Here is a 15,061-nt window from a genome sequence, read left to right as displayed (position 1 = left end):
ACGCCACCACAATTCATAAGGACCGGCGTATTTATGTGTCGTCACATTCATCGTGAAGGCAACGGTGGTCTCTTCCTCTTCCGCTACACAGCTGGCAGCACAGTTGCTACATGTGTGCACCGCATTGGTTACATGGCACACAGCACACAGCTCACCATTCCTGCCATGCATGCGCACATCAAGGCCACTGAAAGTATAATTCTCATACTGAACCTCAGCACCGGCAGCAGAACACTTCTTCCACGCCCACAAAACAAGCAAGCACGCGATAGCTCAGGCTGCCGTCACTCGGAGCACACGACACATCCACCGGCACAACCACCGCTTCCGCATCACCAGATACATGTCCAGGACTCCCAGCAGCAAACACACGGACGAGCAGCAGCACAAGAGCGCAAGGACCAACACGGCGCCGCACCGTCACCATCGCAGTCATCATCGCCCGCAGTGGAGTCGCCGGTGTCAGTCAGCTGATCGGTGAGACGGAAGGGAAAGAATGGAACGAAAGGGAGAGGGACGGTGCACAGCGGATACAGCGAGAGAAAGCAGGCAAAATGAGAGGGCAGCAGCTCCAGCCGCACAGTCCACACACCACGAGACGGCATCCACGCAAGGAGGCACACAACGTCAGCAGCCACCCACCATGCAGGAGGAGAAGACATCCACCACCATCTCCCCCAGCTCATTCCCGCAGCCCCAGGGAAATGGCAAAACCCCGCGGCCACCACGCAACGCACACGGAGCAAGCGAACCCTCATCCATCCATGACGCGGCGCAAAATTTCCTGCCATCCCGCCATCAATGGGACACGGAGCCCAACTCAGCGCAGTCACACGCGGCGCATCACACCCACAGGAAAATAGACTCGGGCTGCACTCCCTCTCTCCCCTCCTCATGGCCACGGAAGAAGACAACAGCCGCCACACGCAACTGCCAGCATGCACTACAAAAGAAGCATTCAAATCCACTGCAACGTGCATCTTGTGTGTGTGTGATTGTGTGTGCCTGCAGAAACACAAAGCAAAGAAGTGGAAAAGAGGGAGCAGAGTATGTGGAGCGACGCACAAAAATGTACAGCGGGGACGCATAACGGAAACAACAACAAGAAGACCGCTCAAACTCATCACTGCACTGCGGCCCAAGCAGCGGCAATCCACACAATATTTATTGAAAACAAAAAAACGTCCCCCTTCGTCTTACGTAAACCCCATCACACAAAATAATTATAAATGAAAAAGAAATCGTCCATTACTCCTCCACACAAATTTAAAATAAGAAAAAAATCGCCTGGCTGCCGTGTGGCCACACCAAACTGTCTGTATGTATTTTGCCCAAAAGAAAATTAAAAAGATGGTTGCGTATGCTTCAACCGTCCGAGCCTCCATGTGCCCGCACACCGTTTATATTTCATGGGGTCATCTGCGTGTTGCTGCTCCCCTCAGCCCTCCCATCGGCGCGTGAGTGCGGCCCGCAGAGCACAGTCACTCGTGTGTGTGGGGACTGAGAGAAGCACGCAGACATGACGGCAGTCGCGTCACTCCATCGGGAGAGTGAGCGCAGCAAAAGAAAAAGAAATCATCGGAGGGGAGAGAAATGCTCACGAGGCCGACACCGAAGGGTGCGCCACCGCATGAAATAAACACGCAAAGAAAAACAAATCCTTAAATAAAAACACGGCGGCAGGGTGTGGCTGTGTGTGTGGCGCTGCGGGTGTCTGCCAGCCCTGGCCGCAACGAAACAAAACAGGAGGGAAGAAATGTGTGCGCCGCCCCACAGGCCCTCGTCGCACGCCCACACGTCACGGCTCCCTCAGCGCGCCGTTCGTCGCGGCCCCTCCTCATGCGTGCAGCAGGCGAGGCGCACAGGGCCGTCGTCATGAGCGTGTCGGTGGGTGTGCGAGTGGAGCAGTTGGGCGGAAACACACGGCACCCCTCACAGGAAGAGTGCAGCAAGAAACAATTAAAGAGGGAAGAGTAGAAAAGAAAAAAACGTCCATAGTGATTGCCCCAAAAGCAAAAAAAGCAAAGAAATGGGGGATATAAAACGCACAGCAAAGCAAACAGGGAATTAAAAAAAGTTATTAAAGAAAATAAATTCATTACCGTGAGTGTCGGTGCAGGGGAGGTCGCAAGTGTCCCACGCGGCAGCCAGTCACTCCTCACAGAGCCGCAAACCCCCGCAGTCCCAACAGAAGAAGCAGCGGCAACAGTCCGCTCCCACGCACAGTGCCGGAATCGCTGTTATTCCCCTGCGACAAATTTCCGAGGCTGGTGTTGAGTGTCGTGGCATTTACTTCCCCGTTATGTGGATGGATCTCCTCCCGTTTCTGCCCATCCGTTCTTCCCGCCGTCTCCCCATCCTCACCAGAGCTCACGCTCACCTCAGGAGTTTGGGGTGGTCCATCTTCTTGCACCGCACCTCCAGCTTCCGCTCCCACTGTTTGGTCATCATTGGATGGAGAACCTCCATCCACATTTTTTTTTCCACCGGAAAATATTCCTGACGACAGCTGGTTTGCGGATTGCTCTTTTCCTGAGGAAGTCGTTACAGTGGACGCTGCTGATGTGGATGCACTGCCACCGCCCACACCCTTATTTTCATTCATCGATTTAAGATCCGACAGCGGTTGCTCGTCAGGAGACTGCGACAGGGTTCCTTGGGCATTGTCAGACACCAGAGGTGGAATAAGGACTTTATTCGGGTTGAGGGCGCCAATCTCTGCGGAACTTAACGGGCGGTTGTACAGCAGGACGTTCGTCACCGTCACAGACACGTCTTCTTGGACCTCTGCGCTGTCTCCATCCCCTCCAATGTAGAAGTGGGAGATCACTTTAGAATCCGTAGTTTCCAATTTACACTGTTCATCCCCACCCACACGCTGACCATCGACGTACGCGGAGCCCTGGCTGCCGTTCTGTAGCACAATGGTCACTTGGCGTTTCTTCCCTGGTTGCCAAGAGCTGCTGAGCTCCTTGTTCTCGCTGCCATCGCACATTAGCATCCATTTCTTTTCTTTGTTGTACGACAGTCCCAGAAGTACTGCATTCTTCTTATCGCCATCATTCACCTTCACACCCATCACAGGGACGCTGCCACTCTCCGGCACCTTGTCGATGGACACCGTCGCCACAAGAGTGAAGTTGTAGTTCGCAAAGTGGTACAGCTGATTCTGCCCTTGCTTGCCAACGGGCCACTCCGCCCCTGCGCCACGCCCTTTAAATGTTACGCCATTATCCGTCGTTGCAGCCCCATCTTCATTATTTACTGTGGCGTTCACCCCGAGGTACTCGTCCTTCCATGTGGTGCCAGAGAAGTTGCCGGACAAAAAGCCAACCAGCCCATGCGTGATCTTATCAGTAGTGCAGGCAGTGGCAGTTGAGTAATCCCCCTTAGCACGTGAAGTGAGGCACAGCTTGGAGACAAGGTCGTCCACTTCCTTCCAGGTCGTCAGCACCTCCTTCACCCGCTTCAGCTGCGCAGTCAGAAGCACAGAGACCATACCAGGTGATGGTTTTCCTTCATCACCCTTCTTCTTCTTCTCGTACAGTGCAATCAACTCATTATTATCTCCACTTTTGTACAACAGGGAGCTGGCGGCAGCGTCATCATCGGATACCGGCCCAATATCAACAATGTGCGTATTGTCCGTCAGCCAAAGATGGAGTACGCCCTTTTCCTTTTCGTTTTCATCCTTCTTGGAATACACCGGCAGAGTAACGAGCATCACATTTCTCTTATCATTAACACCGTCAATTGTCGATATGATGAACCCGCTTCTAGCGCCCTTCTCATTTTCCTCGTGTTTGTTGCCCCACACGCGCGAGAGTGTCCCGAGTGCCTCCGTCCACGAGTCCCCCTTGTCACCGGACTCGTACACCCTGCGGCGGCCATCATCACACGCAGTCATCATCATGAGTTTTCCCTTCCACTCCACGACGGAGGGATCACCGCAGCCATCGGCAGACATCCCCTTCGACAGCGTCCAATTCGTAGCAACCGAGGAGTATATAATCAGCAAAGCGGTTTTCACATCTTTGTCCTCCCTCTTTTTCGTGGCTTCCACTGGGAACGCAAGCGTACCTTCGTTCAACTTAACACCCGATCCACCGCCGCCAATCAGCCCTGTCCAGGATTCGTGTTGGTCGCCTAGGGTGCACGGGAGACCGTCAGTTTCCCTCCAATGGATTTGATTGTTGTCGCCTTCACCAACCTTACCCTTCACCAGCAATATTCCCGATTTGATGTTCTCAGTCCCAGCCTTACAGCTACCGGCAGCGTCATGGCTGTGTTTTCCAACAAGCATGTAAATATCATTTTCCTTCACAACTGTTGTTGGTCGGCTCACATCTACTCTCTTCTTCTCCGTGGAAGTGACTTCCTCCAGAAATTGTGTTTTCTCCTTGGCATTCTTCAGCACTTCTTCTTTCGGTTCTTTACCCTTATCCATCGAGAGTAGTTGGGATGCGATGCCAGTAAAACCGTTTCCACCCTTGCAGTGCGCTTCGGCAACGGCAAACACATCACTCCCCACCTTCAAAAGGCCCGGAACACCCAACGAGTCCACAGTTACAACACCATCAGTGATGCCCTTCCATTCAAACTGGGGTTCAGACGACCGATCATCCTCTGCCTTTGCAGCTCCTCCAGTGCCGCAGCACACCATCATAACAAGGAGAATTAGCAGCAGCGCGGAAGTACACACACGCCGGGACATGTTGGGCCTCTGCGGCTCACTCTCTCTTCCCTCCCTCCTCCTTCCGCTGGATCCGGTCACGCGGCGACGGTTGTGTGTGCGGAGTGCCTTCACTGCAGCAACACGTGAGAGCATATAAATATGTGTGGGCGGTGTGTGCTGTTGGTCCTTTGAGTGCCTTCAAATTTCACAGTAGCGATTAGCGCTTGTTTGCTTTCTTTCCTAGCGTGAGAGCCAAAAAGAAATGAAGAAAACAGGCTAATAAAAAGGGGTGAAATGATAAACACCGCCGCCCATCCACAGTGAGTGGCACCATCATCATCCCCAACGCATTCACTCCCAACAACAACAACTCACGCGCACAGACACACGGAACGAGACGGAAGAACAGTGCACCGGGAACACACAGCGGCTGCCACCAACAGCATAAGTAACGGCGGGTGTGTCACTCGTCACGCGTCAGCACACACCGAGCAACGCCTACATGTACTGCCGCCAGTCGTTTTACTGTTGTCTCCTCCAGCGCAACCGCATCTCAACCGCCACAGGCGCGCATCGCCCCGCAGAGCCAAACAATCCTTCGGACGACAGACCCACAGCGGGAGAGACACGACAGCACTTGCAGCTGCTGATCGGGAATCAATCAACAGTTGTCCCAGGCACCCCCCAATGCCACACCACTCACTGCCTGCACGCCAGCAACACCACACCCCCAGCACATCAACAAAACACATCGAAGGCTAACGTCCTCCGTCCTCGCAAGGGCCGCCGCAGCCAGAATCTTGTGAATGCGTGCGTTCTCAGCGTTCACGCCACTCCACAGCGTGTGCCACATGACATGTGTGTGTGTGTGTGTATGTGTGACAATATGCTTGCGTTTTTTTCAGCGCCTATAATTGCAGAGCAGCCGCTCAGCACAAGAGAGTCTGAAGAAAGCAACGGCAGAGAGAGGCAGATAGCACACACGCAAATTACTCATATCATCACACACACACGCAGCCGCGGAATGGGTGCTCTCAACCACAACACAAATAAAACAATAAAAAGTAAGATAAAGCGTGGGACGACCAGCGCACACACTCTCATTGCTCCCGTAAAGCAAAACAGACACACAGAGGGAGAGAGAGAGGTCGCCCACTCAATGCAATAAAAACAAAACAGAAACAGTTACGGTGCTCCGCCCATGCAGCCAGGCAGGACGGCAGCGGTGCGTGTCGTGCAAAAGAGAGCACCAACGGGCCTGCATGGGTGTGCATGCATATATACAATGGGCACATTATTGTGTGTGCTTCGTGGGGTGAGGTGAGGGCGAGAGTCCATGCAGGGGACACACACACAGAGAGAAGGACGAGTGTGTGTGCGGGCGGTGCATGGCTCTCTCACACTCACTCTCACGCGGCCACCACCGCAGCAGCAGCCGCACACGCAACAAGAAGAAGAAGAAGCAAAAGAGGGGAGGTGGTGTGGGAGACCGCGGTGCTGCTGTCGCTGTTTTGTGTGTTCGTCGTATCAGTTGTGTTTGCGGTTACTGTCGTTGCGTTTGTATCGTCCCCAGTCCCTTCTGAGCCTTTGTCTCGGTGGCTTGTTGGTGTGGCTGCAGTCTCAGGCGGCTGAACATTTTTTTTATCTTCACTCGTGGTGTCTTTGCCATCGTGTTCGCGGGAATCATCAACTTCTGGAAGTGGTGGAAGATTCCCTTCCGCATGCAGTGTTTGCTCCCTGTTAACTGTTGTGAGTGGATTCTCTACCGCAGGTGGATTTTTGTCGGAGTCCTTCGTTCCTTCAATCTTCGTTTGCGTAAGAATGGCATTTGATTCCCGATTGCCAGAAAGAGGAGTGTCCTCTGCAGATACAATTGATTGCCGTGTTTGCTGCTCGGTGCCGATTAATTTCTTTTCCCCGGAAACTGGGTCTGGTGCAGCATTTCCTTTTTCACCACTCTGCCCTTCTATTTGTTTTTCTTCTTCAGCTTCCGCCCCTTCATAATCATCATCGTCTTCATCATCTTCATCCGCAGATGTGGGAGTTAATTCTTCTTTAAGACCTCCTGCTTCATGTCCAAAGTCTTGCGTGCCTTCTGGAGACTTTTCAGGCTCTTGTGATTCCGGCAAAAGTTCAGCACTTCCACCAGAACCATCACCCTCCGCCTCCACCGCAGCACCGCACCACAGCACGCAGAGGGCACACACCAGCAGCACACGGCCAGTCATCATCATCGCCATCACTCCTGTCACTTGCGTGCAGCCCTCAGCACAAAATAACAACACGTCAACGCAGAGTGAAAGCAAAAATAAGGAGAGACACGACCGCTACACCACGCCACAGTCACCACAAATGACAAATGGCAGCAGCAGCAGCGCACATACCATGAGGCAGTTGGAATCAGTGGGAGGACAAAAAACACACACATCTCTGCAGCAAGTAAACAGAGAAAAACACACAAGAAACAATTAAAAACAAAAAACAACAGCAAACAGCAATAAAGTAAAAACAAGTAAAAACACAAAAAACAAGCTGCACCAAATGGCTTCAGTGTGCCTGCACTCACACAAAAATGCGTCCACGAAAACAGTTTTGGGCGTGTCGTGCATATGAGTGTGTCTGCGATGCGTTCAACGTGACGGAGGCAGCAAAGTGGACCACGCAGCAGAGCAGCGGAAGCAAGTAAAGCAAAACATAATTACTCTTATTTAGTTACATCGGACCACAACAGACGCGCAAAAAACCACGTGGCTGAGTGCTGGCACGCACAGCCCCCGCACAATTCTTCAGCCCAGAGCGGTGTACGCCATCGTGGATACGGCGAGCAGCAGCGGGGCACACACCCACGCAGAGCTGCTGAGGCTGCCGTCGATTTCGCGAGGACGTGACGGTGCGCGAGTCGTCGTTGTGGTTGGCGCCTCTGTATTTGTGGTAATTGGTGCCTCAGGCACAGTAGTGGACGTAATTGGCACTTTTGTAGTGGTGGTCGTCGTAGTTGGTGCCATTGTTGTAGTTGTATTCGTTGTGGTGGTCGTCGTTTTTTCCACAGGATCCTCCAATTTTCGTTTTTTTCCGGATTGATCCACAGTGCTTGTTTTCCCTGGCTCATCGGACGCACGATCACTGTTGGACGTCCCATCGGTGGACCTAGCTTCTTTGAGTTGCGTACCGCTCGCACTTTCATCCTCTGACTCTTTGCTCTTCAGTTCTGGGCTCCCATCTTTTCCATTTTGCCGACCGTTTTCCCACTAATTTTTTTTTTGCATCGGAGTCCGTACTGCGGTTATCTCCTTCCAAGACAGCCGTCTTCACACATACGGACGGGCAGCACAGGGCGAGCACCAACAGGGCGCACAGCAGACGGCACGTCATCATCGTGAGTGTGGTCGTTCAGTGGTGTGGAGCTGATCTGCACAGTGAGGGACATGGAGAGCAACAGGGGAGACGAGAGGTGCGGCAGACACACACAGAGGGCACACCACATGAGGAGAGGGCAGCAGCCAGGCATGCACCGTACGCCGCACACCACAGCCCTGCCGCAGCACCAACACACAGATGGAGGAGGGAGAAGCAAACAGGAGCGGCACACAAGGCTCCACCGCATGTACACACGGCGAGAGCGGTCCGTCGTGCCGGCACCCCTCACGGAGGGTACGCACACACACAAGAGAAGGTGCAGTGCACACAGCAACACAAAAGCAAAGTAACAATTAAAAAGGGATGTCCCCGCACATCACGTGGATTGTTGGCCCATGGGATGGCTAGCCAATATTCATCACAAAAACAATTCATTTTTCTTAGGCATTCGTTCATATTCAGTGCACACCACTTCATGCAGGCCTGGGCACCACTGCAGCAGCAGCAGCACGCAAACGTGAAAATAAGACGCAAAAGAGGGGAGGTGGTGTGTAGAAGACCGCGGTGCTACTGTCGCTGTCGGCGGTGGTCGTTGTTCCTTTCTCATTGCTGGTGAATGATGTTGTTGTGAATTCTTCCGGTTTCTTGACTGAGAGTGATGTGGAAAGACAACTGGTGTCCTGACAGTCCGTTGATGCCTTCCCTGTCCCGTCGGTTTCTGTGCTCGCTTGTGGTGTGGGTAGGTCGCTGGGGTCGGCGAGACGCTGACAGGGCTGCCAGCACCATCCGATTGAACTTGTTCTGCCGTGTTCTCGTCCCCAGTTCCACTGCACCAGCTGCTGGGGCGGTGCGGCAGTCATGCCAGAAGCACCAGCAATGGGCTGGGTGTCGGCCGCATCAATCAATGGGTGTGTCCGCAATCGATAGGAACTTGCATCGACGAGGGAGTCTGCACCGACGCTCGGGATGGGGAAACAAAGACGACAAACAGAACAGTGCATGCCACCCCGGAAAATCCGCAAGGAGTGTAGTCTCATGAGGCTGTGTTGCTGCCGTGGCGACGGAAATGAATGGCGGTGCGAGTGGCGTCCTCGTCGTGCGTCCCCTCCTGCCAATCCTCGCGGTAAGCCCATTGCCCAAGTACATTGATTCCGCCTGAGAGACCAATTTAAAATGTTCTTCTGTCTAAATGTATTGTACTCGTAACTGGCCACAGTCGCCCACAATGCCTCCAGCGAATACACCTGCGATGCACGGTCAACACAATCCACATCCACTCGTCGTGCGCCATCCAACACCATCTTTTCCTTGGAGCTATGAACAACACCGGGCACACACTCTTTTTCGGCCGTCCATGGCATGCGCCTGCGGTGAAAATCCGGAGAAAGTCCCATTCCTTTTGTGCACAAAGTCATGGAGCTGCCGCCGTTAAGCGCGTCCCGGCGAGGGCAACAAAAGCCCGCCGCAGCACTCACGAATGCCCACCCGTTGCCTCCTGTGTAAAAAAAAAATAAACATTGGAGGGAAAAGCGTGCACAAATGCCCTGGCAAAAAAAGTCGGCACCAGTGGATGAACACTGAAGCCGTGGGTGCATGCTCCACAAATTTCCTTCCTTTTTTAACCGCCTTCATCGTAGCAAAGAAATGACTTGCGACCGCACACGCAAAAGAAAAAAAGCAAAAGGCGAGCAGCGCAGCCGTTGAAACACGCACACGCGCATCGTATGGAACACTTCTTGGAGAGGAACTGAATGCAGGAAGAAGCGCACACAATCCCAATGGACACCCTCAGTCGTGTGTGTTTGTATACTTCCCACTCTTTGGCCCTTGATGCATTCCTGTGCGTGCCTCGCCCGTGAGTCACAGTGCCGTAGGGTGCCAAGTCCCTGCACAAACACACCTCAGGACGCGGCAGCGAGGCTCCCCAATGACCACCTCACGGCCATACCTTTTGGATATCTCATGGACTGAGCGCCTCTCGCTGCAGTCCACACCACCCAAAACAAGCAGCACAATGCGCTGCGGAGTTGTGAGGGCAATCATCCCACCACAACCACCGCCACCCAGATCAGGATGATTTCCCATTTGCCACCACACCCTTGAAATGGCCCGGCGTTGTTCCTTCACGCTCCACTGTTTTGCCTCCACTCGCGCCATTTGGCCCCATCGCATGATCGCGCTCCACCGATGCCAACGACAGCCCAACCCGCAGCGTCCTATTCCTGTCCGTCTCCATCATCATACAGGCCTGTTTCAGAAGCGGATCCTCGTCCGTCGCGGCGTTGCTCGCAGAGGCACTCGTGCTCCGTCCGCTCTGCGCCGACGCCGTGCTGTATTGCTGCACGCTCCCGGCCTTCCTCGTCACATGCTCAAGTTTCGCAAACAAATGGGCGTCGGGCGTCAGTCCACCGTCTCGGATCAGCTGCTGCTTCTTGGCCTCCGTCAACTCGTCGGTGCTGCTCGCAGTCACAAGCAACAGAAGACGCAGACGCACTGGCAGGGGCATTGCGGCATCCCTCGCCAGTCGCCGCACGCCATCCAGGTTTTTCCTGAGGGGTTTGTGCCCAACGGCGATGTCTTGTTCCACCTCCCGCACCTCCGCCAGTCGCTTCTCCCAGTACTGTGCCACAAGCCTCGCGCAAATATCGATGTGCAGCGACAGTCTGGCTTGCCTCTCCCGAAACTCCGGCGGAGCCCGCACCGCACTGCCCAACTCCGCAAGATTGGCCTTCGGCTCCACGCCATGCGCCAATCCCGGGTGATACGCGTGGAGTTTTTTCAGCGCCACCGAAAGCTCCTCCATGCACTGCGCAAGGAATCAATGACGGTAGGAGCGCCAGTACACATCTTCCTCATCCACCAATTGCTGCCGCTTCGAGTCCACACCCAGACGATTCCTACGGGTCTGCTCATACAAGTTATTCTCCAGCGGCATCAGGTCATCAAGCAGACACCGACATGTGCGTTGTTGCATCAGCGGCGTCACCGTGACACAGCCCCAATCAACGATGATCCGCACCGGGTTGCCGCGGCTGTCGGCGCCCCTAAGTGAAATCCGGCTCGTCGTAGCAGAGCTTGGCAAGCCTCTAAAAGAAATTCCTAGCAAACCCATGGCAGATGCTGCTTCTGCTTTGGTAGCGAATAACAGGCACACCGTTGTTCATGGCGTGAATAGCCGCCACAGGACGTGACGCCACAACATCCAAAACGGACCATTAATTCGGAGGCGACAGCGGCGACAGCAGCTGAGGGAACCCATTCTGCATGCTGAGGTGGAAAACCAGCACCTCAGGGGCGGTGAAGTCTAACATAATGACCTTGGAACGCATCGCCCTCGGCGCTATCCGAACCCACACCAGTTGCTGAGGACTGCGATGCGGGGTGTACCCCAACGCAAAGATGTGTGCATCCCTGCACGGGACCTTTGCCATCCAATCCTCAACCACGCGGCCCACAGACGCATCCTCCACGGCAAAAAAGTAGCGCGCAGGGCTACTCATAATCGGCTGCCGCGGCGTCAGGGGGTTCTCGAGCAGCGTCACGCCGTGCTCCATGAGATCATGAAGACGCAGTGAGCAGCTCAGCACAGACGCAGCATGGGCATCGCAGAAAAAACTTTAAACGATCCATGAACGGCGTCAAGCATCTGATGGAATATATGATCCTGCACACAACCACAAACGCCATTGCTGGGCTCACGCGGCTGCCCCGCCTCCGTCGGCCTTGACCGCACCAATCCGCCCCGCATAATATGTCAAGTACAATTCACACAGACAATGTGCTTGGATATGTGTGTGTGTTTGTCTTGTGTGTGCACATTCCACTCGCACCGGTGTGTGTATATGCGTCTCAGAAAATCTAACAAACACACAAGCAATGCCATAATACCATACGGTGGCCCAACATCGGCAACCAACATAAGAAGAGCTGTGTGCATCGGAAACACAACCAATCTCAAATAAAAGTCAAACGGAGTTGACACAGCACATGCATATGGAGAACGGCACCCATTGAAATAGATGTTTTTCTATTGGAAATCCAATGCTGAGTGCGGGCCACGCAGGAGGAAGCGCAGTCGCCTCGCAGCGCAACGCCGTCCACACCGCAATTCCATAGAGTGTTGCCACGGCGGCAGTAGAGGCAAGCAGAAGAAGCAGCGGACAGGGACAAGCAGCAGCAACAGTGTCATCACCGGGAGTCGGACGCGTGTCCTACTTGCCGTCCTTCTCGCTGCTTCGGTCCCTGCCGCCGAGAGAAGCTTCTTGCGGTCTGTCGGGGCGTCCTGGCCGGATCCACTTCTCCTCTGGCGACGGATGCTTCTGGGGAGCAGCCGCATCTACGTCCTTCGGTGGTGTGCAGCGGCCGATCTCGATGCTCCCCGCAACGGGGACGGATGCCCGTAGCAAAGCTTGTTCAGCAGATGCCAGTGAAACCGTCCTGCTCCACACGCCCTCTCCTCGCCGTCCCACGGAAACACTGGAAGGAGGCTGCCGCTGGTGGCGGATATCGTGCACACCTGCGCGTGGTCACGGAAAATAGCTTTTCCCTCGTCGTAGGGTGGAGCAACCCACGTAATCGTCGTCTCGTCAGTGCATGGGGCACAACAGGCGTTACCCTTTTCAGTCAATCACAGACGCAACTGCATGCTGAGGCACCGCAATGCCACATGCATGACAGCACCGAGATGTATGTCTCTTCCGGGTCCCTCGCATCCATCGTGTTGGTGGGAGGCGTGTCCAGACACCACGAAGCGGGCTTGTCCCCAGGCACCGCAGACAAACATTCTCCCCTCAAAATAACAGCGACAGCATTTCTCACATCCAGTGCGGGACCAATGATGGGGCAACTGTCCATCGGGCGTTTTGCTGACCCTTCATGGATACTCCGTCTACACACCAACCACTGGAATACCGATCCAACGTGCAGCGACTGGCAGGAACTCCCGTTTCGCAGAACATCTGGGGATATTCACTCATTTTCGGTGCGGAGCACTTCCTCTGCAGCAGCGCACAGCACGAATTCCTTCACCAGCGAATCGGCTCCGCCATCTCCCACCTCACCCTCATGCAGCCCAGGTCAGCCGGTGCGGTCAGCGTCAGCTCCGTGCGGCAGCCGGCACAACCAATCGGTGACATCCACTCATCCTTCGCGTGGCGCTGCGACCAGTGCGACTCCAGCGTCCTCCCGTCCCCATCGCCATCCTGCAGCTCCATGCCATCAATGTCGTCGCAGTCGCGGGGCTCCTCGCAGCCACCACGGCAGTCGTCGAGTGCACCACCACCGACGGCGTTCTGCCACACACACCATGTCAGCATTGGCAACACCAGTGGAACAATGTCCAGCACGCACCGTAAACCGAAGGCAAACGCTGCCCGTGACAAATGGGGGCACAATCAAAGGACCCTCCAGTGGCTGCACGAGCAGACAATGCGCATGCGGTTTGAAAGCAGCAGGGACAAATTCATTCTCGAGAATGATCCCGTGCGCAGAGGATACAACGTCACCTTCACACTCGCAATTGTCATTCAATGAATTCATTGCGTAGTACCTCTCTGAGATCCAATGCTTCCCGGCATCATCCAGGTCCCTTGTGGATACGTTGATGCGGATGGGCATCCATCCCTCCCAATGACGGTGTATGGCTGCAGCGCACTCACCGCTCAAAAAGTGTGCGTCCCTCACAACAACGCGGATCCAATTCGTGCTGTCGGCACGCATAACATATTCAACAAATCGAGGGTACGTCAAAGTGACAGCAAAGCACCCGCTGGCAATCACACCATAAACATCATCACATGCAGCAGCACCAGCGTCTCAAACTAATGTGGGGTGTAGAGCAAGTAAGCCATTGATGTGGGTGTTAAGCAAATATTTCTTGGCTCGCTGAAGCAACAAGGACCGATTGCGTGGGAAGAAACACAGAACAGGAGAATACAAAAGAGAAAATTCAGCCATCCGCAATTTAAGAAGAAAACCAATCAATGAAATTAAAATGGGTGCACCCAACCACAAAACAAGCAAAGATTCAAAAAACAAAAGAGAAAAATGCCGAAGCATGGGACGACCAGCGCACACACTCTCATTGCTCCCGTAAAGCAAAACACACACACACAGGGAGAGAGAGAGAGGTCGCCCACTCAATGCAATGGAAACAAAACAGAAACAGTTACGGTGCTCCGCCCATGCAGCCAGGCAGGACGGCAGCGGTGCGTGTCGTGCAAAAGAGAGCACCAACGGGCCTGCATGGGTGTGCATGCATATATACAATGGGCACATTATGTGTGTGCTTCGTGGGGTGAGGTGAGGGCGAGAGTCCATGCAAGGGGACACACACACAGAGAGAGAAGGAAGAGTGTGTGTGCGGGCGGTGCACGGCTCTCTCTCCCTCACTCTCACGCAGCCACCACCGCAGCAGCAGCCGCACACGCAACAACAAGAAGAAGCAAAAGAGGGGAGGTGGTGTGGGAGGCCGCGGTGCTGCTGTCGCTTTCGCCAGTCTTCGCAGTATTATTTGTTATAGCTGCGGCTTCGACAGTTTGTGTTTTCGTTGTATTTCCTTCGTTATTTCCAACTTGTGAGGCTTCGTTCATCGTCTCACCATCAGGTGTTTGATCATGTTTCGGAATCTCTTCTTCATTGCTTTTCTCATCGTCATTTGTAATGGCATCTTTGGAAGCTGAGGGTGTTGTTGGAGTTGATTCGGCGTTACTTTCTGTTGGTCCGTCTTTTTTGGTGACTGTGGTGGGGACGTTTTCTTCTTTCCCTGAAGTACCTTCTGATTGCATGTCGTGTTGAGATTCTTCTTTTATCTGTTGCCCTGAAACGACATCTGCAGATGTGGTGCTTTCGTTTTTTATTTGTGCCGCTGCTGCAGGTGCTGGTGCTTGTGGTGCTGTTGATGATGGCTGTTCTTCGGATGGTTTTTTGTGTAGTTCTGGTCGGGTTGAAACATCACCAGAGCTGGACTGCCCCTTCCCTGGTGTTGCATCTGAAGTTTCTGCTGGTTTTTCATTTTTTCTCGTTGTTACC

The 15,061-nt window shown here is 54.0% G+C and overlaps 4 protein-coding genes and 3 pseudogenes across 4 annotated transcripts, besides 6 other annotated features; all 7 read right to left on the bottom strand.

Moving 5' to 3' along the window:
- Positions 1 to 5,099: a sequence feature (areas not merged during assembly with more than two copies in the genome that could not be assigned to a particular haplotype).
- Positions 2,159 to 4,828, bottom strand: Tc00.1047053510709.70 (trans-sialidase, putative; the record flags this gene model as incomplete). The annotated part of the gene is made up of 1 exon (XM_803083.1): positions 2,159 to 4,828. The coding sequence occupies one exon, from the start codon at positions 4,826 to 4,828 to the stop codon at positions 2,159 to 2,161; it is 2,670 nt and encodes an 889-aa protein (XP_808176.1).
- Positions 5,100 to 5,188: a sequence feature (haploid, non-Esmeraldo-like haplotype).
- Positions 5,189 to 5,936: a sequence feature (heterozygous, non-Esmeraldo-like haplotype).
- Positions 5,533 to 5,556: a microsatellite.
- Positions 5,937 to 15,061: a sequence feature (areas not merged during assembly with more than two copies in the genome that could not be assigned to a particular haplotype).
- Positions 6,085 to 6,915, bottom strand: Tc00.1047053510709.60 (mucin-associated surface protein (MASP), putative; the record flags this gene model as incomplete). The annotated part of the gene is made up of 1 exon (XM_803082.1): positions 6,085 to 6,915. One exon carries the CDS (start codon positions 6,913 to 6,915, stop codon positions 6,085 to 6,087), a length of 831 nt encoding a protein of 276 aa, XP_808175.1.
- Positions 7,117 to 7,202: a sequence feature (T-rich).
- Tc00.1047053510709.50 lies at positions 7,462 to 8,049 on the bottom strand (annotated as a pseudogene).
- Positions 8,506 to 9,627, bottom strand: Tc00.1047053510709.41 (hypothetical protein, conserved; the record flags this gene model as incomplete). The annotated part of the gene is made up of 1 exon (XM_803084.1): positions 8,506 to 9,627. The coding sequence occupies one exon, from the start codon at positions 9,625 to 9,627 to the stop codon at positions 8,506 to 8,508; it is 1,122 nt and encodes a 373-aa protein (XP_808177.1).
- Tc00.1047053510709.31 lies at positions 9,891 to 11,780 on the bottom strand (annotated as a pseudogene).
- Tc00.1047053510709.21 lies at positions 12,921 to 13,346 on the bottom strand (annotated as a pseudogene).
- Positions 14,425 to 15,061, bottom strand: Tc00.1047053510709.10 (mucin-associated surface protein (MASP), putative; the record flags this gene model as incomplete). The annotated part of the gene is made up of 1 exon (XM_803081.1): positions 14,425 to 15,061. A coding segment is annotated over one exon (637 nt), but the record flags the coding sequence as incomplete, so codon positions are not given.

Source organism: Trypanosoma cruzi, genomic scaffold (genome assembly GCF_000209065.1).
Source record: "Trypanosoma cruzi strain CL Brener 1047053516815 genomic scaffold, whole genome shotgun sequence".
Classification (NCBI taxonomy): domain Eukaryota; phylum Euglenozoa; class Kinetoplastea; order Trypanosomatida; family Trypanosomatidae; genus Trypanosoma; species Trypanosoma cruzi.
Note: the sequence above shows the minus strand (reverse complement) of the source record. Positions and strands in the feature narration are given on the sequence as shown.